We start from the raw sequence: 27,392 nt of genomic DNA, 5'->3' as shown, positions 1-27,392 counted from the left end.
AGGCATCACATGATTAGCTCTGTAGCAAGTACGTGCAAATTTAAAGGTGCAATCTACAACTTATTTTTGGTCAAAATGTGCCTCTAAATTATAGGGTGTGGGTCCTGACATATTTTTATTTTATTCTTTAATTGTATTTGTTTACTTCTTAGCTGACTGTGTCTGCAGTTGGGTTTCCACAAATATACCATTTCATCTGGGTGGACAAAAGAAGGTGAGACATGGTTTGAGTATTCACATTATTAGAATACATTCTGTTAAATATACTGCCTCTTACTCTGTTGACTGGGGAGGGGTTAGTACAGACTCAAACATGTTTGTTTTTTATTCTTTATTTCCTAGTGAGCAGCCACCATGAGTACGGATGCGGAGATGGCCATTTATGGCGCAGCTGCCATATACCTTCGTAAGCCAGAGAGGGAGAGGATCGAAGCTCAAACCGCACCCTTTGATGCAAAGAATGCCTGCTATGTGACTGATGTCAAGGAGCTGTACCTCAAGGGTTTAATTGTTTCCAGGGATGGGGCAAAAATAACTGTCAAAGTTACGGACACTCAGGAGGTAAGCCTATAACATATAACCAAACTGCAGCTTCCATAAGCAGGATAAACCTTTCAACACACATAGTTATCAAAAATATTATTTAGAACAAATGGAATCTTTGTTTTGACCTTTAATATTTAAGTAGAGTGGAGGATAGCATAGCACTGGTACTGTAATGCAAATAAATCAATTGCATGGATTATGCTTGTAACAACAAATCATGAAAAATATTCTATTTGTTTATCAGTGAAAAGAATTTGAGTATTATCTAAATATCCCACTGTTTCAGACTAAAGAATTCAAAGAAGATGACGTCATGCAAATGAACCCCCCAAAGTATGACAAGATTGAGGACATGGCCATGATGACCTACCTGAATGAAGCCTCTGTGCTGTATAACCTCAAAGAGCGTTACGCAGCATGGATGATCTACGTAAGAGATACATACACATCAGTCAACACAAGAAACCTATCACACTTTAGCAAACACCAACAAAACCACAATATATGGCATGTCAGTACATTCAAAGACACCTAAACTTCCACATTCCAGCTCATCTGATTAGGCTAATTCCCATATTTGATCCAATTCATCCAGACCTACTCTGGGCTCTTCTGTGCCACGGTGAACCCCTACAAGTGGCTCCCCGTGTACGACCAGTCATGTGTGGACGCCTACAGAGGGAAGAAGCGTATGGAGGCTCCACCCCATATCTTCTCTGTCTCTGACAACGCCTATCAGTTCATGCTGACTGGTACGAGCTCTCATGGATGGATGTATAGTTGGATGACCTACTTTATGATGATGCCTTAAATACAATAATGTACTAAAATCCAGTGAATGAGTATGAACAATGTTTCTTTGCTTGCAGATAGAGAGAATCAGTCCGTCCTGATTACGTAAGTTTTCACAAACATCTTACTTTTCAAAAAGTGTTCCTTTTGCAGTATGTTGGGTATTATGAAGTCAATATTGAGTAACTGAATGAGAATATGTGTTAGGTTATGAAACAAGTTAAAGCAATGCCATTGTCTTTTCTTGCTTAATGAATGCTGATATGATCCGAACCCTAAACCCCTCTTTCTCTGTCTATAAACCAGTGGAGAATCCGGTGCAGGAAAGACTGTCAACACCAAGCGTGTCATCCAGTACTTTGCCACCATTGCTGTGGCTGGCCCAAAGAAGGAAGCACCTGTCAGCGCTGGTAAAATACAGGTAAGTTGTGTTGATGTGTGCTACAACATAGAGTAAGTTGAAGTGAATGATTAAAAACTGGGCGGAACTCTGGGCTTTACGGTGGGAGCCAATCACATTTCAGAATCATTTTTTTTCATGAGGTACCTCATTATAGCCACTTTCTCAGCTAAAAGGAACAGATGTTTTGTTGAAAGACAAATTAAAAGAGATTTTCAGTTACTCACACTTTAGCGACTTTGTCTCTTACAGGGGTCTCTTGAGGATCAGATCATTGCAGCTAACCCCCTGCTGGAGGCTTACGGTAATGCCAAGACTGTGAGGAACGACAACTCGTCTCGCTTTGTAAGTATGAGGGAATACACTTTGGCAGTTGTAGTTTTTCTGTTGACTGATTTCTAACCACCCCGCTCTACTGTAGGGTAAATTCATCAGGATTCACTTCGCTACATCCGGCAAACTGGCTAGTGCTGACATTGAGACCTGTAAGTTGGTATTAGTCATTTCTCCATACTTATTCTACACATTCTTCTTTTTTTTGCAAAATACCCATCTCTGTCCTGTTCTCTCTATCAGATCTGCTGGAGAAGTCCAGGGTGGCCTTCCAGCTTCCTGATGAGAGGGGTTACCACATCTTCTACCAGATGATGACCAACCACAAACCTGAGATAGTCGGTACGCCAAAGCAGAGAGCAGGGAAAACTAGCGCCCTGCTGTGAAAGTGAAATACTCATACAGTAGCTGCTGCACTAAGTAGAGTCAGAGATGGTATAAGAATTGGGCTTTGGTTGAGTTGATGAAATGTGCCTGGCGGGGGGAATAGGTAAAGCAATCCACTGGCTATTGAGCATATGTATTGAGTACAAGTGGTCCATATATCTTCATGCATTTGATTTAATGGACAACTTTGTTCTCTGGTCACCACAGAAATGACACTCATCACCACCAACCCCTACGATTTCCCCATGATCAGCCAGGGGCAGATCACTGTGGCCAGCATCGACGACACGGTAGAGCTGGTCGCCACAGATGTGAGTCGCGCAAAGGGCTTTTATTTGTATCAATGATTTGTTTTGGAGTATCCAGTGTTAATGAATCCTCTTATAAGGGTACATCCACAAAGCCCCCCTGTGTAACATTGTTAAAATCCTGTTGTGCTGCTACTCTACTAAAGGAATAGAGAAGTCTGACATTTCCATCCATTCTGCTAGATTTGGAGCTTCCAGAGCCGTACTCTGACAGAGTGAGTTTGTCTTCAATTCCTCACTGTTTCCTCTCTCATGTGAAATCCCTCTCTTTCAGGAAGCCATTGACATCCTGGGCTTCACCGCTGAGGATAAAATGTACATCTTCAAGCTGACGGGCGCTGTCATGCATCACGGCAACATGCATTTCAAGCAGAAGCAGCGTGAGGAGCAGGCCGAGCCAGACGGCACAGAGGGTGAGTTCCACCTCTTACCCCAAACATGGAAAAAAGAACATTTAGAAGTTGTTCCTCATGAAACCTTACATCAGAATAGCTGATCACTCTGGCCAGACAGAATATGTAGACCCTCTACCAATTATTTGAAATAATGGAAATATGTGGATTGATTCAAATTAAAAACAGTTATTTCAGATACATAGATTTCAGTTTCACTGATAAAACACATAGAACATGCTAGCGTGTAAATTGTTGTTGTAATTTATTTGTCATAAATAAACTGTACCATGTTTGTCATTCTGAATGTACATTTGATTGTTCCATGTTTGTAAGCAGGGCTGCTTTGAAAAAGAGACCTCGCTCTCCGTAGGGTTTGGGTCAGCCTTAACCCCTGCCTAAATAAACGGTTAGGGTTAGGGTTATGGTTAGCCTTAACCCCTGCCTAAATAAAGGGTTAGAGTTAAAGTTTAAATAATATGGCTCTGTCCTTGAGTCTGTTGTTGCTCCTTCTCTTTCCAGTGGCTGATAAAATCGCTTACCTCCTGGGCCTGAACTCAGCTGACATGCTTAAAGCTATGTGCTACCCCAGAGTGAAAGTTGGCAATGAGTATGTGACCAAGGGACAGACAGTAGCCCAGGTAAGGCATTCATGGATCATTCTTTAATTCATAAGATACTTCTCTGACATGTTGTGAACAATCTTTTGGTTTGTATTGGTTGTATAGTGCTTGAGTGTAAAAGTGCCACGCTGTGGTTCAACAATGATAAGAAATCATAAAACACAATTTCCCTAATCAGTCAACACCAGTATCAAATAAAATCAAACAGCCCACCCTCCCTCCCATCTCTGATGTCAACACAGAAAAAGAAAGACAAACAAACAGCTCCCCACCCTCTCCCCCATGTCAAATGCAGTCACAACACTTGCCTATAGTTTCTCTGATTCAGTGTCCTAATCCTTAAACCCTTAAAACCTCTCTAATATGCATACCACCGTCCACCTGCATCACCTCAACTACACATGGTCATTATCTTATGTATTAATTTGAGGTATAATTGTTTACAGGTGAATAATTCCGTGATGGCTCTGGCTAAGTCCATCTATGAAAGGATGTTCTTGTGGATGGTCGTCCGTATCAATGAAATGTTGGACACCAAGCAGCCAAGGCAGTTCTATATCGGTGTGCTCGACATTGCCGGTTTTGAGATCTTTGATGTGAGTACGTTGTCAGGACAAGAAAACAAGTTGCGATTATGACAGATTACAGCCCCATGGATGACGAAAAGATTCCTTTATTCTGAAATTCCTTCAACAGTACAACAGCATGGAGCAGCTGTGTATTAACTTCACCAATGAGAAACTGCAACAGTTCTTCAACCACACCATGTTCGTCCTGGAGCAAGAGGAGTACAAGAAGGAGGGAATCGTCTGGGCGTTCATTGACTTCGGCATGGACTTGGCTGCCTGCATTGAGCTTATTGAGAAGGTAAGCAGCCTGTGAGGATTATACTATTTAATGATGGGTGTCAAAAGCAGACTTAATAGAGGTAGGTGTTTGAGCCTACTGCAGTCTCAGAGATTTCCTCATTGTGGTACAACACATCTTACTGTTCATAACTCAATATGTTAGTACTTGCTTAATATGCTTCCACAACATGCATATCATCATATAAAGGTGACTGTTGAAGTAAAGAACATGACATTATGAACATACTAATTTAATTCAAATCTCTTTTTGCACAGCCATTGGGCATCTTCTCCATCCTTGAAGAGGAGTGCATGTTCCCCAAGGCTTCAGACACAACCTTCAAGAACAAGCTGAACGACCAGCATCTTGGCAAAACCAAGGCGTTTGAGAAGCCCAAGCCTGCCAAGGGCAAAGCTGAGGCCCACTTCTCCCTGGTGCACTATGCTGGCACTGTGGACTACAACATCACTGGCTGGCTGGACAAGAACAAGGACCCCCTGAACGACTCTGTGGTGCAACTCTACCAGAAGTCCTCAGTCAAACTGCTAGCTATCATTTATCCTCCTCCTGCAGCTGAAGGTAACATAAGCATCATGTTAATAACTAAGCATTAGGATGATGATTAGCATTAAGCCGGACAGACACTACACGGTTTCAGCCACAAATTTGCCAAGAGCCAAGTTCTCATGACTAAATGTTCACATAAACGCAGGTCATCTGCCGTGAACCTTGACTCGCACAGTGTGAGTTGGTCAACAACATGAAGAGAAGACCCATTTGAATTCTGACATTTGAACTCACACATTTAACTTGGTGTGAATGAGACTTTACATTCCTTGCCACATTACAATATAATACTTAAAAGAATAGCTGCAATGTAATCTTTTGGGATCAAATTTCTGTCCAGAACCTCTTTTCTACATAGCTACAATATACATTCTAATAATTGGTTTGTAACCATGAAATTGAAGAAAGACTGTGGAAAAACAGCTGTTGTACAACATCTATCAAAAATGATGATGATCATTACAAATTCCAGTTATTTCTGAAGAATTGACAACCAGGCTGCCATAGTTTGTGCCTGGATATTGTGTCCAAATTCTCCTTATGTTTTTAAGGCTTTTTCTCTGTGAATAAGACATAGACTACGGCTATACAGACAAAATATTTTACTATTACGTGGCCAGCGCCATTTCTACCATTGTCTTGGCAATGAAAAAGCGTTGAAGGCAAGGGTGAGAGGGGCTCGGTCGCCTCGCCCAGCGTGAGGGCTACAATCAGGTCTACATGTGCAGCATACATTGCATCAAGACAGCGTGGCGTGGATAATTTGTCTTGCAGTATGAGACCCTCTCATCGCATTTGTGAGAATTGGACAGTGTCCGTCTGGCTTTAGAGTTAATTACTGCAGCAGATACAACTTGAAGTTAATCAGAGATTTATATCATTTCTAACACTCTTTTATTTACTCAAATTATTTCCTTGAAAAAGACACCACAAAGAAGGGAGGCAAGAAGAAGGGAGGTTCCATGCAGACTGTGTCTTCCCAGTTCAGGGTGAGCTTTTGATAGTCCTGCCTGCCTGAAATTTAATATCCTTTAAAAGTGTGTATTAAGTCTGAATTATTTGTGAGAACATTATGGTTTGTGAACTCCCACAGGAGAACTTGGGCAAACTGATGACCAACTTGAGGAGCACCCACCCTCACTTTGTGCGCTGCCTGATCCCCAACGAGTCAAAGACTCCAGGTACAACACAGAGAGACATTTTTAAAATATAAATCCTATAACAGGTTTATGTAGGGGTTAAGATGCATTTTGTGTTTTCCAGGTCTGATGGAGAACTTCCTGGTTATCCATCAGCTGAGGTGTAACGGTGTACTGGAAGGTATCAGGATCTGCAGAAAGGGCTTCCCCAGCAGAATCCTCTATGCTGACTTCAAGCAGAGGTAGAATACACAATACACAGTACACAGTACACACACACAAACACACACTCATACACAGTGCCCTTCCTTGACAACATGAGAAACAGCTTTGAGACTAACGTATTTAACAATTCTATCTATACAGGTACAAAGTACTGAATGCTGGTGTCATCCCTGAGGGTCAGTTCATGGACAACAAGAAGGCTTCTGAGAAGCTGCTTGCATCAATTGATGTTCCTCAGGATGAGTACAAGTTTGGACACACCAAGGTAAGTGCTCAGATTCACCCGGGAAATGTTTCCACATAACAGGACTAAAACATTAGAGATGCTACAGGATAGTTTGTATAATATCAGACTACAGTTCTAAAAGTCGAGCTTATGAACAAAAACAGGTCCCTGTCGCATGCCCCGCAGTGTGAGAATTCCACTGAGCCCAACCCATGGGCACGCTAGCGTGAAAGTGAAAATACTGCTGCTTCAAAATATTGGCACTGAAAAACGAGTGATGCCGTGGCTGAATGAGGTAAAACAGTGATAGATTATATTTGTACGAACTAAACATTGACCGTCCATGCCCAAAATAAGAGGTTTAAAAAGTACAGACATACTGTAGTTGTGAAGATCCCGCAAAGCATCTCTTTAATGTAAACTATCCATAAAAAATCTCCGTCATCTCTTAATTTCTCTTTCCTTATGTAGCATTTGGAGCTATATTAAGAGGAGAAAAATATTGCCCACACCGTAACATTTTCTAAGTTGTAAGAACCCAAGCTTCAGATAACTTTAATTCCTTTTTGAGTGCTTTGTGTTTGAGTGGTATGGCTATAGCTAATCTATAGATCTGTTCTTCAAAATCTCATGGTGAAATTATATGCATTTCAATGTTGTTACAACCAAGTCTAGTGGTGTTGAACCACCCATTCTGCCCCTTCGTATACGTACGTCACAATGTCTAGCTCCTCCATTTGACATGTTTGATTATCTGTGCTCAGGTGTTCTTCAAAGCTGGTCTGCTGGGGGTCTTGGAGGAGATGCGAGATGAGAAGCTGGCAAATCTGGTAACCATGACTCAAGCTCTCTGCCGTGGATACCTGATGAGGAGGGAGTTCTCAAAGATGATGGAGAGGAGGTATGGGATGGAAGATAATCTCTCTAGCACTACATACACACTACGTATGTGATGCATTATGAATGCATATACAGGCAATTATATAATTATATCATAATGTAGCCTGGGTTACTTTGCCATGTAACTTTGTTATCATTGAGCCGTTGAAAAGCATAAAACTCACTACGCCACAATTGCCTTCCTGCTTGCCGTCAACCAGAGAGTCCATCTACACCATCCAGTACAACGTCCGCTCATTCATGAATGTCAAACATTGGCCATGGATGAAGGTCTACTACAAGATCAAGCCCCTGCTGCAGAGCGCTGAGACAGAGAAGGAGCTGGCCAACATGAAGGATGACTTTGAGAAGTGCAAAGTCAACCTGACCAAGGCAGAGGCCCGTAAAAAGGAGCTGGAGGAGAAGATGGTATCCCTCCTGCAGGAGAAGAATGACCTTGCCCTCCAAGTTGCATCTGTGAGTGGGCGACCAGCCTCACAAGGGCACACACACTCACACACACACACACACACACACACACACACATGCACGTAAACACAAACACGCAAGCATTTTTCATAGATTTGTATTGATTTGCTGTGTGCCCTTGTACTAGAATCAGTTTATATTTGCATACACATTGAGTTTTGAAGCCGTTTGCCTTTTCTTCCCTTTGAAACCAGGAAGGAGAGTGTCTGAACGATGCTGAGGAGAGGTGTGAGGGGCTCATCAAGAGCAAGATCCAGCTGGAGGCCAAACTCAAAGAGACGACCGAGAGGCTGGAAGATGAGGAGGAGATCAATGCTGAGTTGACAGCCAAGAAGAGGAAGCTGGAGGATGAGTGTTCTGAGTTGAAGAAAGACATTGATGACCTGGAGCTAACTCTGGCCAAAGTGGAGAAGGAGAAACACGCCACTGAAAACAAGGTCTCAAATAACACATACAAACTACAATCTGATCAAACTGTCAATGTCAAACAATCAATGAATCCAACCATAGCAAAACAATAACTAAATCCAAGTGATGTTGGTCCTGGAATGAAGAGACATGAAATAGTAGCAGAGTTCAGCAGCATAGTACTCCCCACATTCATAGCATATTCTGGACTCTTCATTCCATATCTGATATGAATTCATGGTATACACTGCCATCTAGAGGATCACTTTTAGTACATGCTAACAATGTGCAAGCCACATCATATGCAATAAAAACTGCATTTCCCTTTGTGAGGTGAAGTGACAAAAGATCATTTCTGTTGTGTCTATGTTCAGGTTAAAAACCTGACTGAGGAAATGGCGTGTCAGGATGAGGCTGTTGCAAAGCTCACCAAGGAGAAGAAAGCCCTCCAAGAGGCCCACCAGCAGACACTGGACGACCTGCAGGCAGAGGAGGACAAAGTCAACACTCTGACCAAGGCGAAGACCAAGCTGGAACAGCAAGTGGACGATGTGAGTGGGCAATGCAAATAAAGCTGTGCTAGTGTCAACCAGGATTGTAAGAGTACAGTAAAGCTAATTGTTTTACAGAAGCTAAGACACACAAGAATATGAAACTGTCACATGCGAGCGTGGAATTATTAGATGGCATTAGATAGTATGAAAGTCTAGGTTAGTCATTTAGTTTGAGGCAATCATTATGAAACTACACCCTGTGTTATCTCCCAAATGATTCACTTCATTAATCTACTTATTAATGGTTTGGACATTATTGTTCATTATTTAAATTTTGATGACAAATATGTGTGTTTATCTTCTAGCTTGAGGGTTCTCTGGAGCAAGAGAAGAAGCTCCGTATGGACCTAGAGAGATCCAAGAGAAAGCTGGAGGGAGATCTGAAACTGGCCCAGGAGTCCGTAATGGACCTGGAGAACGACAAGCAGCAGTCTGATGAGAAGATCAAGAAGTAAACACAAACAAATGACAACAAAGTTGTATTTGATATTAATTGAACATTCATTTTTCTTTACATTGTTGCAATAGTCATTGTGTTGAAAAAAAACGAAAAAACGTTTCTATTGAATTAGAAAATAGACAAATCTGAACAGATGTCTTTCTATAAACCAAAGTGAACGGTATGATAAACCTTTCGTTTCCAGTATCAAACTGCAATCAATCTGTTTGTGTTCTTTAGGAAGGACTTTGAGACCGCCCAGCTTCTCAGCAAGATTGAGGATGAACAGTCTCTAGGTGCTCAGATGCAGAAGAAGATCAAGGAACTCCAGGTACAGAACAGGACCATCAGATGGCTCAGTTGTCTGTATAGTTTCTAACTACACTGCAATTAACATTGTCAGGATCACTATGAGAAACCGTGATCAATTCATTCTCCTGTTAACACAGTCCTGGTTTGCAACGGTTCAGTTGGTTTAAGCATGATGCTTAAACACCATACAGTACATTCTGTATGTTAACTGTAAGTTGCTTTGGATAAACACATCTTAATATTAAAATAATCATTTGTTTACTATTATTTTGTGAGCTCCTTTGCTTTGACTGTGTTGTAGATTTCATCTCTCTGTTTGTGTCTCCCTATTGTAGGCCCGTATTGAGGAGCTGGAGGAGGAGATTGAGGCTGAGCGTGCTGCCAGGGCTAAGGTGGAGAAGCAGAGGGCCGATCTCTCCAGGGAACTTGAGGAGATCAGTGAGAGGCTGGAGGAGGCCGGAGGTGCTACCGCTTCTCAGATAGAGATGAACAAGAAGCGCGAGGCAGAGTTTCAGAAACTGAGACGTGACCTAGAGGAGTCCACCCTGCAGCATGAGGCCACAGCCTCCGCTCTGAGGAAGAAGCAGGCAGACAGCGTGGCAGAGCTCGGGGAGCAGATCGACAACCTGCAGCGTGTCAAGCAGAAGCTGGAGAAGGAGAAGAGCGAGTACAAGATGGAGATAGATGACCTCTCCAGCAACATGGAGGCCGTCGCCAAGGCTAAGGTCAGTAGCAATGTTTGGATGGAGCTGTGTTTGTGGGGGCCAATTCAAATACAAGTTAGAAATGGAAAGCTTGGCATGCAAGGCTTGGCTCAAGATAATCATGGAAAGTAATAATGGTTTATGTTTCACTACCAGGGCAATCTGGAGAAGATGTGCCGTACTCTTGAGGATCAGCTGAGCGAGATCAAGACTAAGAATGAAGAGAATGTGCGCCAGGTCAATGACATGAGCGGACAGAGGGCCAGACTCCTGACAGAGAACGGTACCAATGATACTCCAGATACTGTAGAAATTCATCTTGGACCAGCTTACCAAACCCAAATCCTACCCTTAACCTTAAAAACACATAACTGACCATAAATCAAACTTGATACCCTATAAGATCAGAAATATAACTGACAGTGACAACAATGAACCTTAACCATTAGAACTTAGCGAACACAGACCCCCTTAACAAGATGCTCTGTTCCCCACAGGTGAGTTTGGTCGCCAGCTTGAGGAGAAGGAGGCCCTGGTGTCCCAGCTGACCAGAGGCAAACAGGCCTTCACCCAGCAGATTGAGGAGCTGAAGAGACATGTTGAGGAGGAGGTCAAGGTAAGGAACTCAAAATAGACTCCACCAACCACAAGGTTTTGAACTACAGCTTCATGTTGACTGTGATTATGCCACCCAGTGACTTCTAACATTGTAATATTTAGTCTCTCCGCATGTGTCTCTCTTTGTCTTTTTCTATAATGCTCTTACACCTTCTCCACACCTCCTACTCCCTCTCACTTCTCTTCTCCCTATCCCCCGTCACCTCTTCTATATCTCTCCCTAGGCTAAGAGCGCACTGGCCCACGGTGTCCAGTCTGCTCGCCATGACTGTGACCTCCTGAGGGAGCAGTTTGAGGAGGAGCAGGAGGCCAAGGCAGAGCTGCAACGTGGCATGTCCAAGGCCAACAGTGAAGTGGCTCAGTGGAGGACCAAGTACGAGACTGATGCCATCCAGCGCACTGAGGAGCTAGAGGAGGCCAAGTGAGTCACACACAACCCCCTTATTCACCAGGGTTGGGGGTATTTCTGTTTTGTTCTGTTAATTCTGGGGATGGGTTGACACATATAAATCGAAGAATTTAAAGGGGACATTAATTACAAATGGATTTTTTTTCATTCAATTTCAAATGTTTTCCTAGAATTATTTCCCAGATATATATTTCAAGGAAGCCAAGTGAGTCACACATAACAGCAAAAACAGTCTATCCCACTGTTTGATACAGGTTGACAATGAAAAGAAACCACAATGTAGTAGAAATGTAGAAGCTCCGGAGCAGGGCTTCTTAATTTTACTTCATCATCAGAACAACACATGAGTTACTGTATACTGTTTCTCCCATCACCTGTAAGAGCCAGATGTGCAGACATTCTCTGACACAATCCCTCAGAGGGGAAGCTTTAAATCCATCATCTGTCTTACAGGAAGAAGCTGGCCCAGCGTCTGCAGGAGGCAGAGGAGACAATCGAGGCGACCAACTCAAAGTGTGCCTCTCTGGAGAAGACCAAGCAGAGGCTGCAGGGAGAGGTGGAGGACCTCATGATTGACGTGGAGAGAGCCAATGCTCTTGCTGCCAACCTCGACAAGAAGCAGAGGAACTTTGACAAGGTGTGAAATAACTAAATAAATCAAATGTATTCATTCTCGCACCATATCGACCTCTTTAAATTGAAATGATAAATAGAGTGTATTGTTAAATCATTTTTCTTATTACAAAAGACCCATCAATTCGCTAACAGACAGATAAAAGAAAAAAGCGAAATATTAAAATCATATGGATTTCCCTAGGTCCTGGCAGAGTGGAAGCAGAAGTTTGAGGAGGGCCAGGCAGAGCTGGAAGGAGCTCAGAAGGAGGCTCGTTCTCTGAGCACGGAGCTCTTCAAAATGAAGAACTCCTATGAGGAGACTTTGGATCAACTGGAGACTCTGAAGAGAGAGAACAAGAACCTGCAACGTGAGTCAGCAGCAGTAGTTTTATTTGGCTCATGATTTCATCAAGCTACGTATGTAGTGACCTGATTCTTCAGAACAATGTTCAAATTGTCTAAAACGTTTTAAGATCCTAAGCTTCGCCAGACAGAACAAACATTTACATTTATTCTTGTCAAGATTCAATATGAACTTCAGTGTGTTCCAATATTCAAAGAAAATCTCCCTGTTCTGAATGACTTCTGTGTTTCTGTTTGCAGAGGAGATCTCTGACTTGACTGAGCAGATCGGGGAGACTGGCAAGAGCATCCATGAGCTGGAGAAGGCCAAGAAGACTGTGGAGACAGAGAAGTCTGAGATTCAGACTGCCCTGGAGGAGGCTGAGGTAGAAACTCATGCAGTTTAATCCTGTTCATTTGGAACATATACTCATCCTTTCATTTAAGCTTTACTATCCAGGTTAGTCTCATTGAGATAAAATCATTTTTTAGATCTGGTCCTCCTATCCTATTACCACATTTTCATTGTATACAGTTGCAGGCCCCTTTCCAGAACAACCCTTAGTTCATGAGTGCCATTCCACTACTCTCTACCACAACCAAGGGTGACGACCGTTTTGTTTTGTTCAGGGTACACTGGAGCATGAGGAGTCCAAGATTCTGCGTGTGCAGCTGGAGCTAAACCAGATCAAGGGTGAGGTGGACAGGAAGCTGGCAGAGAAGGATGAGGAGATGGAGCAGATCAAGAGGAACAGCCAGAGGGTGGTTGATTCCATGCAGAGCACCCTGGACTCAGAGGTGAGGAGCAGGAATGACGCCCTGAGGGTGAAGAAGAAGATGGAGGGAGACCTGAACGAGATGGAGGTCCAGCTGAGCCACGCCAACAGGCAGGCTGCCGAGTCCCAGAAACAGCTGAGGAACGTCCAGGGACAGCTCAAGGTAAGGGGCTGGGAAATCAGTCAATGTAAACATTACCCCTAACCATACATTTCAGATATTTTCCTTTCGGCCTACAATAACAAGTTTTAATGCACTATGTCTTTGTGAATCCCAGGATGCCCAATTGCACCTTGATGATGCTGTTCGCGCAGCAGAAGATTTGAAGGAGCAGGCAGCCATGGTGGAGCGCAGGAACGGTCTGATGGTGGCTGAGATTGAGGAGCTTAGGGTTGCTCTGGAGCAGACAGAGAGAGGCCGCAAAGTGGCCGAGCAGGAGCTGGTGGACGCCAGCGAGCGAGTGGGACTGCTTCACTCCCAGGTATAGGTGATTTCTAGGCAGTCTCATCTTACCCACTGTGTGACTTTTGTATGCTTTCTTGAAATACAGTTCCAACTAATCATTGAGTTTCCTCATACAGAACACTAGCCTTCTGAACTCTAAGAAGAAGCTGGAGACTGACCTGGTTCAAGTGCAGGGAGAGGTGGACGACACTGTGCAGGAGGCCAGAAACGCAGAGGAGAAGGCAAAGAAGGCCATCACTGATGTAAGTCCCCATATTCAAAACAATACAACAAACTTTATTTGTCGCGAAGGTAGAGGTCTTCACAGGTCCACCGAACCCAAAAACCTGAGACCGGGATGAATGACACTTGAATGAATGACGCTTCATTACCGGAGCGGACCTGTCCAAACCCGATAAACAGCTCTGATCACGAGAGTGTTGTATATACAGTTGTCACTATCAGTCCCAACTCATCAAAACCTGACCTATAGTCTATTTCACGCCTCTGGCCACATGCACCATCACACAAAGTGATAGCACATAGCAAGAGAGAGAGCAATGTGATGTGAGATGGAGTAGGGTGAATACCCCACAGCAGTTTGGCTATTTGTCCCGATTCCCACAATGACAGAACATATGTTCCACGTCATAACGTCACACATTTAAAAATCATCACGTTATAATATATCATTTTCGCACAGTCATGTTCATCATGCCACATTGTCGATGAATTAAATGATTCCACAAACTACCATTTCAGGCGGCCATGATGGCAGAGGAGCTGAAGAAGGAGCAGGACACCAGCTCTCACCTGGAGAGGATGAAGAAGAACCTTGAGGTCACAGTCAAGGACCTGCAGCACCGTCTGGATGAGGCTGAGAACCTGGCAATGAAGGGTGGCAAGAAACAGCTCCAGAAACTGGAGTCCAGGGTAACTTTGCAGAACATATTGTATTTAATAAACTTTTGTTCACACAGCCGATCTATATTAGTTTAGAAGAATCAACCTCTACTTTCCAATAACTCATGACTGATTTCACCACCTTAAACACACAGCTGTGTTCCCTCCATACAGGTGCGTGAGCTTGAGACTGAGGTGGATGCCGAGCAAAGAAGGGGTGTAGACGCAGTGAAGGGTGTCCGCAAGTACGAGCGCAGAGTCAAGGAGCTCACTTACCAGGTAAGAGAAACAGAAACACCTTTACACATTCTGGTACAGTCAGGAACCTGAATGCAATTGAAGTATGGGCATTGACTTTCTCCCACAGACTGAGGAGGATAAGAAGAATGTTGCCAGACTTCAGGACCTGGTAGATAAGCTCCAGCTTAAAGTGAAGGGTTACAAGAGGCAGTCTGAGGAAGCAGTGAGTCACATACTGACAGTCAAATATTCTTACAGCATAACCCTAACCCTAGTCAGTTTAAGTAATTGCTGTTCACGCATGTCTATCCACAATGACAATGTATATCGCAAGTAACTGTTGAAGTAATAATACACATAGTGCATAGTGTTTGCTTCTATATTAACATCATTATAGAGTAATATAATGTTCCCTTTTAATTTGGTTAATGTTTAACAACATTTCAAACATTGTAGGCTGAATGTTATTGAATCCCTCTCACATTCTCTACCTCTCTTTTCCTCTCCCAGGAGGAACAAGCCAACTCCCACATGTCTAAGTTGCGTAAGGTTCAGCATGAGATGGAGGAGGCTGAGGAGCGTGCTGACATCGCTGAGTCCCAAGTCAACAAGCTCAGGGCTAAGAGCCGTGATTCTGGAAAGGTACAAAGCTGCTATCAAACCTATACCTGACTCATGTCCAAATATGACCTCATCAACAACACCATTTCAGGTTCACTGTACACATAGAGGTCAATATTGACTTTTACATTCCCAAATCTTCTTTTTGGCATTGCAAAATGCATTAGGGTGCTCATGTTAATGACAGATTAATACAAAACAAACTGACACTCAAACTTAAACTCAAAGCTGAGACCAGAACCAAATAATTGCTTGCCCTAAACAGTCTATCGTGTTCTTTGAAGTGTTCATATGTAAGACGTTCATTCATGTTTATCCCTTATTTTCTTTTTCTCTTTTCACAGGCCAAAGAGGCTGAATAAACAAGACCACACACTCTGTGGTGCTCAGGTTGTGAAAACATAAAATATGATTTTCATGGTGGAATTCTGAGCATTGATTAAAACACTGTACGTACATTTCCTTTGTGACTTTGTGGATTTATTATACAGGCTTTCTCACACCACAGCAAATTTACAGGGCCTATTATGGATGTACATATACTACCTGATACACTGATTAATCCCATTGACTAGTAGCACATATAAAAGAAAAGGTCTATGTTGTAGAAGTTGCATAATAGGTTGTGTAGTAATGTATTCATATCAGGGAATGAGTGATAGATGTTTTAATAACATTATAATTGAGTAACAAAGAGGTCAATTAATGCCTTTGTGTCAGCGTTAGGGTTAGGGTTAGAGTCAGGGTTAGCCTTTATTGTGTCAGGGTTAGGGTTAGGGTCAGGGTTAGGGTGTTAGGAAGGCTGAACTGTAGTAAATAAACAACATTCTCACATAGGAAGTCTTGAATTAAAAACAACAGGAGACCTGCAGGATACATTCTTAGAATGATCTTGGCTACAAGTTCTACCCCACTGAAACCATTTATCACTTCATCCGCTACCATAATACCTCTCATCTCTCTCTCTATATATCCTTCTCTTATCTATATTTCCCTCGTCTATCTAACTTGCCTTTATTGTGCCAGGGTTAGGGGGTTAGGGTTAAAGTTAGGAAGGCTGAACTGTAGTCAATAAACAACATTCTCACATAGGAAGTCATGAATAAAAACAACAGCAGACCTGCAGAACACATTCTTAGAATGATTATACAACAATGCACTCCCTTAGCTACCAGCCCACTAAAACCACTCTCAACCACTTAACCAACCAACTCTACCACTCTCAACCAGTCAACCAACCAACTCTCTACCAACTCCACTTAACTACCCCAGACTCATCCTATCTATCTATCTATCTATCTATCTATCTATCTATCTATCTATCTATCTATCTATCTATCTATCTATCTATCTATCTATCTATCTCGCTATTTCGACAGCGGATCAACGAAGGCATCCATGGGCGTTTTCTGTTATTACGGAACGCCCATGTCAGGAAACGCCTCGAATTGCAGTATGCAGTAAGTACCCGACTGGGTTGTCCTTCGCAGAAGATCCCTCCCTCTACGACAACCCCCAGCACAACAAAAAGAAGCAGGCGGCAGCGCGCTCTTTCTGTAAAGATTGGTCTCAATCACGTCCTCACAGCGGAGATAAATTCGCCCCATAGTCCCAACTGAAGTCATACATTTACTCGTACTAAGCTTGAAAATGAGTGGCAGAGGAAAAGGAGGTAAAGGACTCGGCAAAGGGGGCGCCAAGCGTCATCGCAAAGTTCTTCGCGATAACATCCAGGGAATCACCAAGCCCGCTATCCGCCGCCTGGCTCGTCGTGGTGGTGTCAAGCGTATCTCTGGTCTGATCTATGAAGAGACCCGCGGTGTGTTGAAGGTGTTCTTGGAGAATGTGATCCGTGACGCCGTCACCTACACCGAGCATGCCAAGAGGAAGACCGTTACGGCCATGGATGTTGTCTACGCTCTGAAGCGCCAGGGACGCACCCTGTACGGCTTCGGTGGTTAGACTCATCGGAACCACGATTTCAACCACCCGTTTTAAATTCAACGGCTCTTTTAAGAGCCACCCATCTCCACACTCAAGGGAGTTGATTCCATCTCTAACAGTAGTCCAGCCTGTACATTTAACCGGTGTAATTGGCACAAGCAAATGTAGGCCCTGGGTGTTCCGACGGCTAGAAAAGACATGTGGACTGTAGAAAGAATTATAATCACCGTTACCTCGATTTTTACGCACACAGCATAGTGTGGCACATGGTGGTCTAATCTCTGTTTTTCCTATTGCGCATATATCCAGATAGTTTAGGACTAACGGGTGGGCTTTTCCGACCGTCACTGTAATAATGCATGTTCTTGCAAAGTACTGTCCCAAAAGGACCGTTTGTGGTCGATCTTGCGGACGCGCAGGCCTTATAGCAGTATGAGGGACTTGGTATTCTATTTTTTTTTATTGTTTTACCATTGTCAGTCTTCCTCTTCTTGACGTATTCATTTATGGTTGACAAGCAAATGTAGGCCCTCTGTATGGCTACGGCTGGAAATGACAATCACCCACAATTCGGACTCTGTAACAATGGAACTAAAGAAAAAAGTTAAACAACAAATAAAAACTTCCATGGACACTATTACATCTGTAATGTTAGTATTTATAAAGTAGCATATTTTCGATGTGAGAGGTTAATTGTGTGTATGTAAACTGCGTATAATTATGTAAATGTGAGCAAAACTTAAATAAATATATGAAAAAAAGAAATGACAATCGCACATGTGGACTCTAGAAATAAAATGACAATCCCCGTTCCCCCGTTCTATTTGTATCCTTCCTCTTTGTATACGATAAGTATTAGCATTCTCAATCTTCCTCTGCTTGACGTATTCATTCATGGTTTCATTTCGTACGGGTGACATACACTCACCGAACACTTTATTAGGAACACCTGTACACCTTCTCATGGTGGAGGTGGTGTAATGGTGTGGGGAATGTTTTCTTGGCACACTTTGGGTCCGTTAATACAAATTAATCATCGCTTGAATGCCACAGTCTATTTGAGTATTGTTGCTGACTATGTGCATCCCTTCATGTCCCATCTTCTAATGGTTACTTCCAGCATGACACTGCACCATGTCACAAAGCAAAAGATTCAAGATTCAAAGTGTTTATTATCATATGCACAGTAGAAAACATGTTTCCCTGTACAACGAAATTCTTGCTTTGCTGTCCGCAGAATGCCAACCAATGTAAAATATACAATACTAAAGAATGTACAATATATACTAAACAAAATGTACAAGACAGCAAAATTTAAGGCATAAAATAAAATAGCAGCAATAATAATAATAAAACAGTGCAAATGTAGCAGTGCAATTATGCATGTGCAAACTGGAAAATTCAGTTATTTGAGGTAGTAAAGTTATATTAATCTCCTATGGGTTGTTTAGGAGCCTGGGTAGAGTGGGTAGAGAGTTGGTTGGTTGACTGGTTTAGGAGCCTAGGCAGTGGGAAAGAAGGAGTTCTTCAGTCTGGTGGTCCTGCATTTAACACTTCTGTACCTCCGGCCTAAGGGTAGAAGTGTGAACAGTCTGTGCTGGGGATGGGTGGGGTCCTTGAGGATGGAGGCGGCTCTCCTGTGGACTCTGCGTGGTAGATGCTCTGCAGAGAGGGCAGTGGAGTCCTGGTGATTTTCTCAGCGGTCTTCACCACTCTCTGCAGGCGTCTGCGGTCCATAGCAGTAATGCTGCCGTACCACACAGTGATACAGCTAGTTAGGATGCTCTCAACAATGCAGCTGTAGAAGTTGCTGAGGATAAAAGTCGTCTCAAACTGGTTTCATGAACATGACTATGAGTTCAGTGTTCTTCAGTGGCACCGTTGATGTGTTAGAACGGGAGATTCACAGCTTGAAAGTGCACCTGAAAAATCTGCAGGAATTGCGTGATGCAATCATGTCATCATGGACCAGAATCTCAAAGGAATGTTTCCAACATCTTGTGGAATCAATGCCACGATAAATTTAGGCTCTTTTGAAAGCAAAGAAAAAAATAGGAGGCCCTACCCAGTATTAGTATAGTGTTCCTAATAAAGTGTTCGGTGAGTGTATATCGTCATATGAAACAAGGCAACCTGACAGCCGAGTGAAAAAGCAGCGCAAGAATGGGGGGAGACGAGTCTGTTCGTTTAGCGCCAGACCCAGGCGCGGGCTTAAGAAGCATGTGTCCGTAGCCGCTGAATTTGCATATTTCCCCCTCTATATAGCGGGTGGGCTTCACCACCCAGTCGTTCGTTTCTGAGATACAACAAGACGTCATCATGCCTGAGCCCGCAAAGTCAGCGCCCAAGAAGGGCTCCAAGAAAGCCGTCACCAAGACCGCCGGCAAAGGCGGAAAGAAGCGCAGAAAGTCCAGGAAGGAGAGCTACGCCATCTACGTCTACAAGGTCCTGAAGCAGGTCCACCCCGACACTGGCATCTCTTCCAAGGCCATGGGCATCATGAACTCCTTCGTCAACGACATCTTCGAGCGCATCGCCGGCGAGTCCTCTCGCCTGGCCCACTACAACAAACGTTCTACCATCACCTCCAGGGAGATCCAGACCGCTGTGCGTCTGCTGCTCCCCGGTGAACTGGCAAAGCACGCCGTGTCTGAGGGCACAAAGGCCGTGACCAAGTACACTAGCTCCAAGTAAACAGCGTTTTTCGCCTGCTAACCCCAAAGGCTCTTTTAAGAGCCACCCACCCTATCGATAAAAGCAATTCCATAGCGAGTTAAATTCGTCGCTATATAGTATACTATGTTTATATATTACAGTAGCGAGTTGAGTTCCGTCTACAATAAAGTCAACGTTATATAATATCGGTGTTTAATGACTCCAGTCGTGTCATGAGCTTTTACTGCGTTCTCTGACTTTCAACCAGTACAACTGTCACTTCAGACATTTTCAGAGGACAACCCATACATGACTAGCGAGTTAAACTCACCGCTATATAGTATAGTATTGCTGTTAATGCCGTGATGTTACTATCTTCTATGACTCCAGTCGGTACGTTGTATCATGAGCGCGTACTGAACGCGCTTCATTCCGCCCTTCTGCCTTTGTCTCACTCAACTGCAGGGGTAGTGTCGTCACTAGTGACGTGTGTTTGTCTCTGCAAGGAACAGCTTCCTCTGAATAAAATGAACACGATAGGCTGAACTACACTGTACACATGGCCAGCTTCTGGATTTAAAGTTAACGGTCTCAAATCCGATGACATTAGGCTGGCCAAATCTGTGTGACAGGTGTGCAGTGACTCGGAGTGGTCCAGTTTGATTGCTTTGTTCGGCCTATGTTTCTAACTTGACCCATTTCTTTATGAACTCTTGCATTTTTGCCTTAAAACTTTTAACCTGTTTTAGTCTGATCCCTATTTCATTTCATCTATTTTTATGTGAAGCGTGTTGTAACCTGCTTTGGAAGAGTGCTACATAAATAGTGTTTATTAGCGAGAGAATGATGCAACTGTAAGGCTACTTACAGTCTATTCTAGTAATAATAGTTATCCGTAGGCTGTTGATATTGTTGTCGGCTTCATCGTCAGACATTTCATATTCGGCATTAATAAGATGAGGGCAAACCACTTTAGATTACTGACATGCAGTCAACGTCAAAGTAGTTAAACAACTTGCTGCCTGTTTTTCTGCCACTCACTCCTTATCAAGAACCTTAACATAATGCAGGTGTGCTGCTCGAGTGTATATCAACAAGGCCAAGCTAAGAAGCGCCATCACCCCGGTCCACGAAGACCGACAGACAGAACGAGCAGCGAGACCGACTCCATCATCATCATCATCATCCCGAAACACCACCTAGGACACGCTCCCAGCCCCGTCCAGACGACTGTGTTTTACGCCACCCAAAATAGCTCATATTTAACACAGTCCCCACCACCTTGGTGGACCCTGTACCTTTGTAATCCCTCACCAGACAACCTGGCTACCTGGAAAACGAGTGCTGGTCGCAATCGTATGCACTTTTAGCCACTTAAGGAGACAAATAGGACAAGAAAAGCTGTGCGCACAGCTCCCTCCGACGGTCGAACGGTGGGGTTTTGAGCGAGCCACAACAAAATACACTATACCTTCGCGTCCCACATGACTTTAATCTGAACGGAGATAAGTCTGCTCTCTGACCCGTTTGCATTTGGACCTCATTTCGGCTCCACCGGTGACTTTTGGCCCTTTATTCGCGAGGAGAAAACACAGGCGCTAGAGCATTTCGGCAGCTAAGACTGCCGAGCTGGGATGGTTGAGTCTGCATGGTTCTCATGTCGCGTTTAAGGACAGCCCCCTACTCCGAGTTGAGCTTCATTATCACAGAGCAGGTTCGCAGACTCATTTGTAGCCCTACGAGTGCGTATACCGGAACAAACTAGACTTTCTACACAGACATGGCAGAAGTCGCACCAGCCCCCGCCGCCGCCGCCGCGCCGGCCAAGGCACCCAAGAAGAAGGCAGCAGCCAAGCCCAAGAAAGCCGGCCCTAGCGTCGGCGAGCTCATAGTCAAGGCTGTGTCCGTATCCAAGGAGAGGAGCGGCGTGTCCCTGACTGCGCTCAAGAAGACACTGGCGGCCGGTGGCTACGACGTGGAGAAGAACAACTCCCGGGTCAAGATCGCCGTCAAGAGCCTCGTCACCAAGGGCACTCTGCTCCAGACCAAAGGCACCGGTGCCTCCGGCTCATTCAAGCTTAACAAAAACGCTGTCGAGCCGAAGAAAGCCACCGCCCCGAAACCCAAGAAGGCGGCCACGACGAAACCCGCCGTGGTCAAGAAGGCAGTAGCGAAGAAGCCTGCTGCCAAGAAGTCTCCGAAAAAGGCAAAGAAGCCCGCGGCAGTCGTTAAGAAGGCTCCGGCCAAGAGCCCCAAAAAGGCTCCGGCCAAGAGCCCCAAGAAGGCTCCCGCCAAGAGCCCCAAGAAGGCTCCCGCCAAGAGCCCCAAGAAGGCTCCCGCCAAGAGCCCTAAGAAGGCTGCTAAGGTAGTGAAGCCCAAGGCAGCCAAGCCCAAGGCAAAGAAGGCAGCCCCAAAGAAGAAGTAAACATTCAAAGTGTTAATTTCGACACTTTACCACAAAAAGGCTCTTTTAAGAGCCATCCACCTTTCCCTAAAACAGCGCATTTCATCCATGTCGACAGGAAGAAACTTTATCAAATCAAGTTTATTTTGAGAAAGTGCAATTTACACCAGTCTCAACCACTGACCTTCGCACGCATACTCAAGATTGAATTGGAAGCAATGAATGATTTAACAACTAGGCCTAGTTTACACACATTTATACATTTATGGCATTTAGCAGACGCCTTTATCCAAAGCGACTTACAACAAATACATTTGTTAAAGTAAGTGAATCATCTATCCGTCAGTCATCATATGTAAAAGTAATCAATGCTCGACCAGGGAAAATTGGCAGTCAATGCTAGACACACGTTTAGGCACGCTATATAATGTCTCACTCGGTCTGTCTGCGAGAGAGAGAGGGGGAAGGAGAGTGGGGGTATGTGTATGCTTTTAATATCAACATATACAGATGTAGTTCCTCTTTTCGATACACCATTATGTTCCATTTGGATAGAAATGCGCGTGCGACAATAGTAAACTTTTCTCTCTAAGACCAGTCAGGAGAAGCGCAGTAAATTGACTACGGTAGAGCTGGGATAGACTCATGCACTTCACAAGTTTATTATTTAGTATAATTATGTTTATTATTAACTTTGATTTTTGGCGCGCGAGGGAGACTCACAAAGATGGAAGTGAAACAATGGCTCATTGCTGGGCGGCAGGAAGGCTCGCCGATTGGATGAGGCATCATCGGCCCGGTGACCAATGAACGCCGGTCAGGGCGAGCTATAAGAACAACACTCCACGCAATTAATCATTATATCAAATTATTTTCTTCACCTTACACGAAACCTTTCTGAAGCCTAAACATGTCAGGTAGAGGAAAAACCGGAGGCAAGGCCAGAGCGAAAGCAAAGACCCGTTCTTCACGCGCTGGACTCCAGTTCCCGGTAGGACGCGTGCACAGGCTCCTGCGTAAAGGCAACTATGCACAGCGTGTGGGCGCTGGCGCACCGGTGTATCTGGCCGCTGTGCTCGAGTACCTGACCGCTGAGATCCTGGAGTTGGCAGGAAACGCCGCCCGCGACAACAAGAAGACTCGTATCATCCCTCGTCACTTGCAGCTGGCCGTCCGTAACGATGAGGAGCTGAACAAACTGTTGGGCGGTGTGACCATCGCTCAGGGTGGTGTGCTGCCCAACATCCAGGCAGTGCTGCTCCCTAAGAAGACAGAAGGCCGTCAAAGCCAAGTAAATGTGACATCGCCCCCAACTCACCTCAAAAGGCTCTTTTAAGAGCCAACCACTTGTATCTACAAAAGTACAATGCGTTCCTCCATCACTCAGTGTTTGTGCGCTATGAGGAGTTTAGGCTCTCATGCCAACTCTCACCTTCATTTCACGGTTATATCATGCGGCCCCATGAGGCAGAAAGCGTAGACACCTGTCAACATTCTGCTCGTGTGCTACTGTTTCAGCATACCATTCAAAATAACGTTCAGTCCTCCATCGTCATATGGTTTTAGAACGCTTCTGTATGTAGTGCCATAATTTATGAGCAGAGCGGGGACAGCAAATGATAATCTATAGCTTTGTCAATGACATTTTTTTTCATTGTCAGCTAAATTAATCCAAAAAGATCCATCTCTTTGGCTGTGGGGAGGGGGTCAAACAAAGGAAGCGAGGGAGGGAGCGGCTTAGGGTTTGAATTTTTGGCGGCCAGGGGGTAGACGGAGCTCGTGTCCAATGGCAGCCGGAGAAGGAGGTGACAACGGGCCAATAAACTCGTCGATAGTCGCCGCCCAATCGGGGCACGACGGTGCCGGCTTTATAAACTTAACACTGTCTTTTCCGAGATCATCTTTGTACTTCGACTGTAAAAGAAGAAAAATACCGCCATGGCCAGAACCAAGCAAACCGCTCGCAAATCCACCGGTGGCAAAGCCCCCAGGAAGCAGCTCGCGACCAAGGCTGCCCGTAAAAGCGCCCCGGCGACCGGCGGCGTGAAGAAGCCTCACCGTTACAGGCCCGGCACCGTGGCTCTGAGGGAGATCCGTCGTTACCAGAAATCCACCGAGCTACTGATCCGCAAGCTGCCCTTCCAGCGCCTGGTGAGAGAAATCGCCCAGGATTTCAAGACCGATCTGCGCTTCCAGAGCTCGGCTGTGATGGCCCTACAGGAGGCTAGCGAGGCCTACCTGGTCGGTCTGTTCGAGGACACCAACTTGTGCGCCATCCACGCCAAGAGAGTGACCATCATGCCCAAAGACATCCAGCTGGCCCGTCGCATCCGTGGAGAGCGCGCCTAAGATGACCCGTCCCCATCAGACCATGATGTAAAACATTAATCTCCAAAGGCTCTTTTCAGAGCCATCTCAACATTTCTCTCAAAGGCGTGTTTTCATTTACCACCCACAACAGCAAAAGGCCTTGACGTGGGTAAATTCATTGTAGTGCCAAGAAGTGAAAATCGATAAGGAAAATAAGTATTAATTTGAAATCATGGATGTACTGGTTCAAGTCATTATGCATCGAGTTACACAAGGTATTATATTCAGAGGATGCGATGAAAGCTCATGACACGACTCGAGTCATTAAACACAGATACTATATAACGTTGACTTTATTGTAGACGGAACTGTGATATAGATATAACATACTATATAGCGGCGGATTTAACTCGCTATGGAATTGCTTTTATCGATAGGGTGGGTGGCTCTTAAAAGAGCCTTCGGGGTTAGCAGGCGAAAAACGCTGCTTACTTGGAGCTGGTGTACTTGGTCACGGCCTTGGTGCCCTCGGACACGGCGTGCTTGGCCAGTTCACCGGGGAGCAGCAGACGCACAGCGGTCTGGATTTCCCTGGAGGTGATGGTAGAACGTTTGTTGTAGTGGGCCAAGCGAGAGGACTCGCCGGCGATGCGCTCGAAGATGTCGTTGACGAAAGAATTCATGATCCCCATGGCCTTGGAAGAGATACCGGTGTCGGGGTGGACCTGCTTCAAAACCTTATACACGTAGATGGCGTAGCTCTCCTTTCTGGACTTCCTGCGTTTCTTGCCGCCTTTGCCGGCGGTTTTGGTGACGGCTTTCTTGGAACCCTTCTTGGGCGCTGGCTTCGCTGGCTCGGGCATGACGACGATGAAGGATCGTTGATTCTCAAAAACGAATGAAGGGACAATGACACCAACCCGCTATATAAAGGGGGAGATATGCAAATTTGGCGGCAAATTCCAAAGCCCATGCCTGGTTCTGGCGCTTAACGAACAGACCAGACTCCCCCACCCGCCCCCCTTGCGCTGCTTTTTCACTCGGCTGTCGCCTTGTTTCATATGGCGATATATGTCACCCGTACACAATGACACCATGAATGAATACGTCAAGAAGAGGAAGATTGAGAATGATAAAACAATAATGAAGAACACCAAGTCCCTCATACTCTAATTGTTGGGGATATTAATTTTCATTCTACAGTCCACATGTGGGATTGTCATTACTTTTTTAAATTTATTTATTGAAGTTTTGTTTATATTTACATAATCATCATACGCAGTTTACATACACACAATTGACCTCTCACATAAAAAATATTACTTTGTTTTAATATTTACATTTACATTACGTGCCAGTCAACCGGTTGAATGTACAGGCTGGACTACTGTTACAGGTGGAATCAACTCCCTTGAGTGTGGAGATGGGTGGCTCTTAAAAGAGCCGTTGAGTTTAAAACGGGTGGTTAAGATTCTGATGAGTCTAACCGCCGAAACCGTACAGGGTGCGTCCCTGGCGCTTCAGAGCATAGACAACGTCCATGGCGGTAACGGTCTTTCTCTTGGCATGCTCGGTGTAGGTGACGGCGTCACGGATCACGTTCTCCAGGAACACCTTCAAGACACCGCGGGTCTCTTCATAGATCAGACCAGAGATACGCTTGACACCACCACGGCGAGCCAGGCGGCGGATAGCGGGCTTGGTGATTCCCTGGATATTATCGCGGAGAACTTTGCGATGACGCTTGGCGCCCCCTTTGCCGAGTCCTTTACCTCCTTTTCCTCTGCCGCTCATATTCAAGCTTAGTACGAGTAAAAGTGTGATTATGGTGGGGACTATGGGGCGAATTTATCTCCGCTGTGAGGACGTGATTGAGTCCAGCCTCTATAGGAAGAGCGCGCAGCCTCTACAGGTAGATGGCACAAGTTTCACTTTGTCTGAGTAACATGAGCCACTGGCGTGGTCAGGTGCCGGGTCTTGATCACTGTGCCGGTGTGATGGACCATTTTAAGCCCTCAGTGAAGCTTTCCAATTTCCACCTAAGCCGCGTAGCCTAAAATGTAATTTGAAATACATAAATTAACACAACCATTTTATTAACCATATACTCCTGCTAGTTTTATTAATTTGCCTGGATAATACACATTCTCCTCATTATCAGATTGGAGGAATAAATCAATCAATCAATAAATAAAAAAAATAGGTGGTGTGAATGAATGAAGAAATAATTTAAAGTACCAGTTAAAAGTTTGGACACACCTTGCCAAGAGTATGCAAAGCTGTCATCAAAGCAAAAGGTCGCCACTTTGAATAATACAATGTTTTATTTCTTTATTTCCTTAGACATTTTCGTATTTCCTCACTCATTCATTTATTAATTTATTTATGTATGTATTTATGTGTGTATTTATGTGTACAACTATTTATTGCCCCCAAGATGACAGGGCCAGGCCTGTCTGAACTGCTATGATATGTTGTTCACTGCCAGCTGTCATGGCGTTAACAGATTAAACTGTCATGGCGTTAACAGATTAAACT

The 27,392-nt window shown here is 44.5% G+C and overlaps 6 protein-coding genes and 2 pseudogenes across 8 annotated transcripts; 6 read left to right on the top strand and 2 right to left on the bottom strand.

Annotated features, from left to right (window-relative positions):
* The first annotated feature begins 354 nt into the window (after positions 1 to 354).
* Positions 355 to 13,379, top strand: LOC310824944 (myosin-4-like; annotated as a pseudogene). Its single transcript has 32 exons — positions 355 to 561; positions 833 to 976; positions 1,142 to 1,298; positions 1,416 to 1,443; positions 1,645 to 1,759; positions 1,991 to 2,083; positions 2,160 to 2,223; positions 2,315 to 2,413; positions 2,666 to 2,769; positions 3,041 to 3,179; positions 3,681 to 3,799; positions 4,228 to 4,377; positions 4,478 to 4,648; positions 4,906 to 5,209; positions 6,122 to 6,186; positions 6,291 to 6,378; positions 6,461 to 6,578; positions 6,703 to 6,826; positions 7,552 to 7,688; positions 7,888 to 8,143; positions 8,350 to 8,592; positions 8,938 to 9,114; positions 9,423 to 9,568; positions 9,797 to 9,887; positions 10,204 to 10,593; positions 10,729 to 10,855; positions 11,070 to 11,188; positions 11,415 to 11,611; positions 12,053 to 12,236; positions 12,417 to 12,582; positions 12,818 to 12,942; positions 13,187 to 13,379. The product of its transcript is annotated as a myosin-4-like (transcript).
* A 3,812-nt stretch (positions 13,380 to 17,191) lies between these two features.
* LOC310824942 (histone H4) lies at positions 17,192 to 17,503 on the top strand (the record flags this gene model as incomplete). The annotated part of the gene is made up of 1 exon (XM_083697302.1): positions 17,192 to 17,503. One exon carries the CDS (start codon positions 17,192 to 17,194, stop codon positions 17,501 to 17,503), a length of 312 nt encoding a protein of 103 aa, XP_083553428.1.
* A 2,301-nt stretch (positions 17,504 to 19,804) lies between these two features.
* Positions 19,805 to 20,179, top strand: LOC310824940 (histone H2B; the record flags this gene model as incomplete). Its single annotated transcript, XM_083697300.1, has 1 exon — positions 19,805 to 20,179. One exon carries the CDS (start codon positions 19,805 to 19,807, stop codon positions 20,177 to 20,179), a length of 375 nt encoding a protein of 124 aa, XP_083553426.1.
* Positions 20,180 to 21,920: 1,741 nt separating this feature from the next.
* LOC310824937 (histone H1-like) lies at positions 21,921 to 22,565 on the top strand (the record flags this gene model as incomplete). Its single annotated transcript, XM_083697297.1, has 1 exon — positions 21,921 to 22,565. One exon carries the CDS (start codon positions 21,921 to 21,923, stop codon positions 22,563 to 22,565), a length of 645 nt encoding a protein of 214 aa, XP_083553423.1.
* Positions 22,566 to 23,454: 889 nt separating this feature from the next.
* Positions 23,455 to 23,839, top strand: LOC310815730 (histone H2A-like; annotated as a pseudogene). Its single transcript has one exon. The product of its transcript is annotated as a histone H2A-like (transcript).
* Positions 23,840 to 24,470: 631 nt separating this feature from the next.
* On the top strand, positions 24,471 to 24,893 carry LOC310824943 (histone H3.2; the record flags this gene model as incomplete). The annotated part of the gene is made up of 1 exon (XM_083697303.1): positions 24,471 to 24,893. Exon 1 carries the CDS (start codon positions 24,483 to 24,485, stop codon positions 24,891 to 24,893), a length of 411 nt encoding a protein of 136 aa, XP_083553429.1. The 5' UTR covers positions 24,471 to 24,482.
* A 449-nt stretch (positions 24,894 to 25,342) lies between these two features.
* On the bottom strand, positions 25,343 to 25,717 carry LOC310824939 (histone H2B-like; the record flags this gene model as incomplete). Its single annotated transcript, XM_083697299.1, has 1 exon — positions 25,343 to 25,717. The coding sequence occupies one exon, from the start codon at positions 25,715 to 25,717 to the stop codon at positions 25,343 to 25,345; it is 375 nt and encodes a 124-aa protein (XP_083553425.1).
* A 619-nt stretch (positions 25,718 to 26,336) lies between these two features.
* Positions 26,337 to 26,648, bottom strand: LOC310817068 (histone H4; the record flags this gene model as incomplete). Its single annotated transcript, XM_083687487.1, has 1 exon — positions 26,337 to 26,648. One exon carries the CDS (start codon positions 26,646 to 26,648, stop codon positions 26,337 to 26,339), a length of 312 nt encoding a protein of 103 aa, XP_083543613.1.
* Between the last annotated feature and the right edge of the window lie 744 nt (positions 26,649 to 27,392).

Source organism: Argentina silus (genome assembly GCF_951799395.1).
Source record: "Argentina silus genome assembly, chromosome: 2".
Classification (NCBI taxonomy): domain Eukaryota; kingdom Metazoa; phylum Chordata; class Actinopteri; order Argentiniformes; family Argentinidae; genus Argentina; species Argentina silus.
The sequence above is the reverse complement of the archived record's forward strand: the minus strand, read 5'-3'. Positions and strand labels throughout refer to the sequence as shown.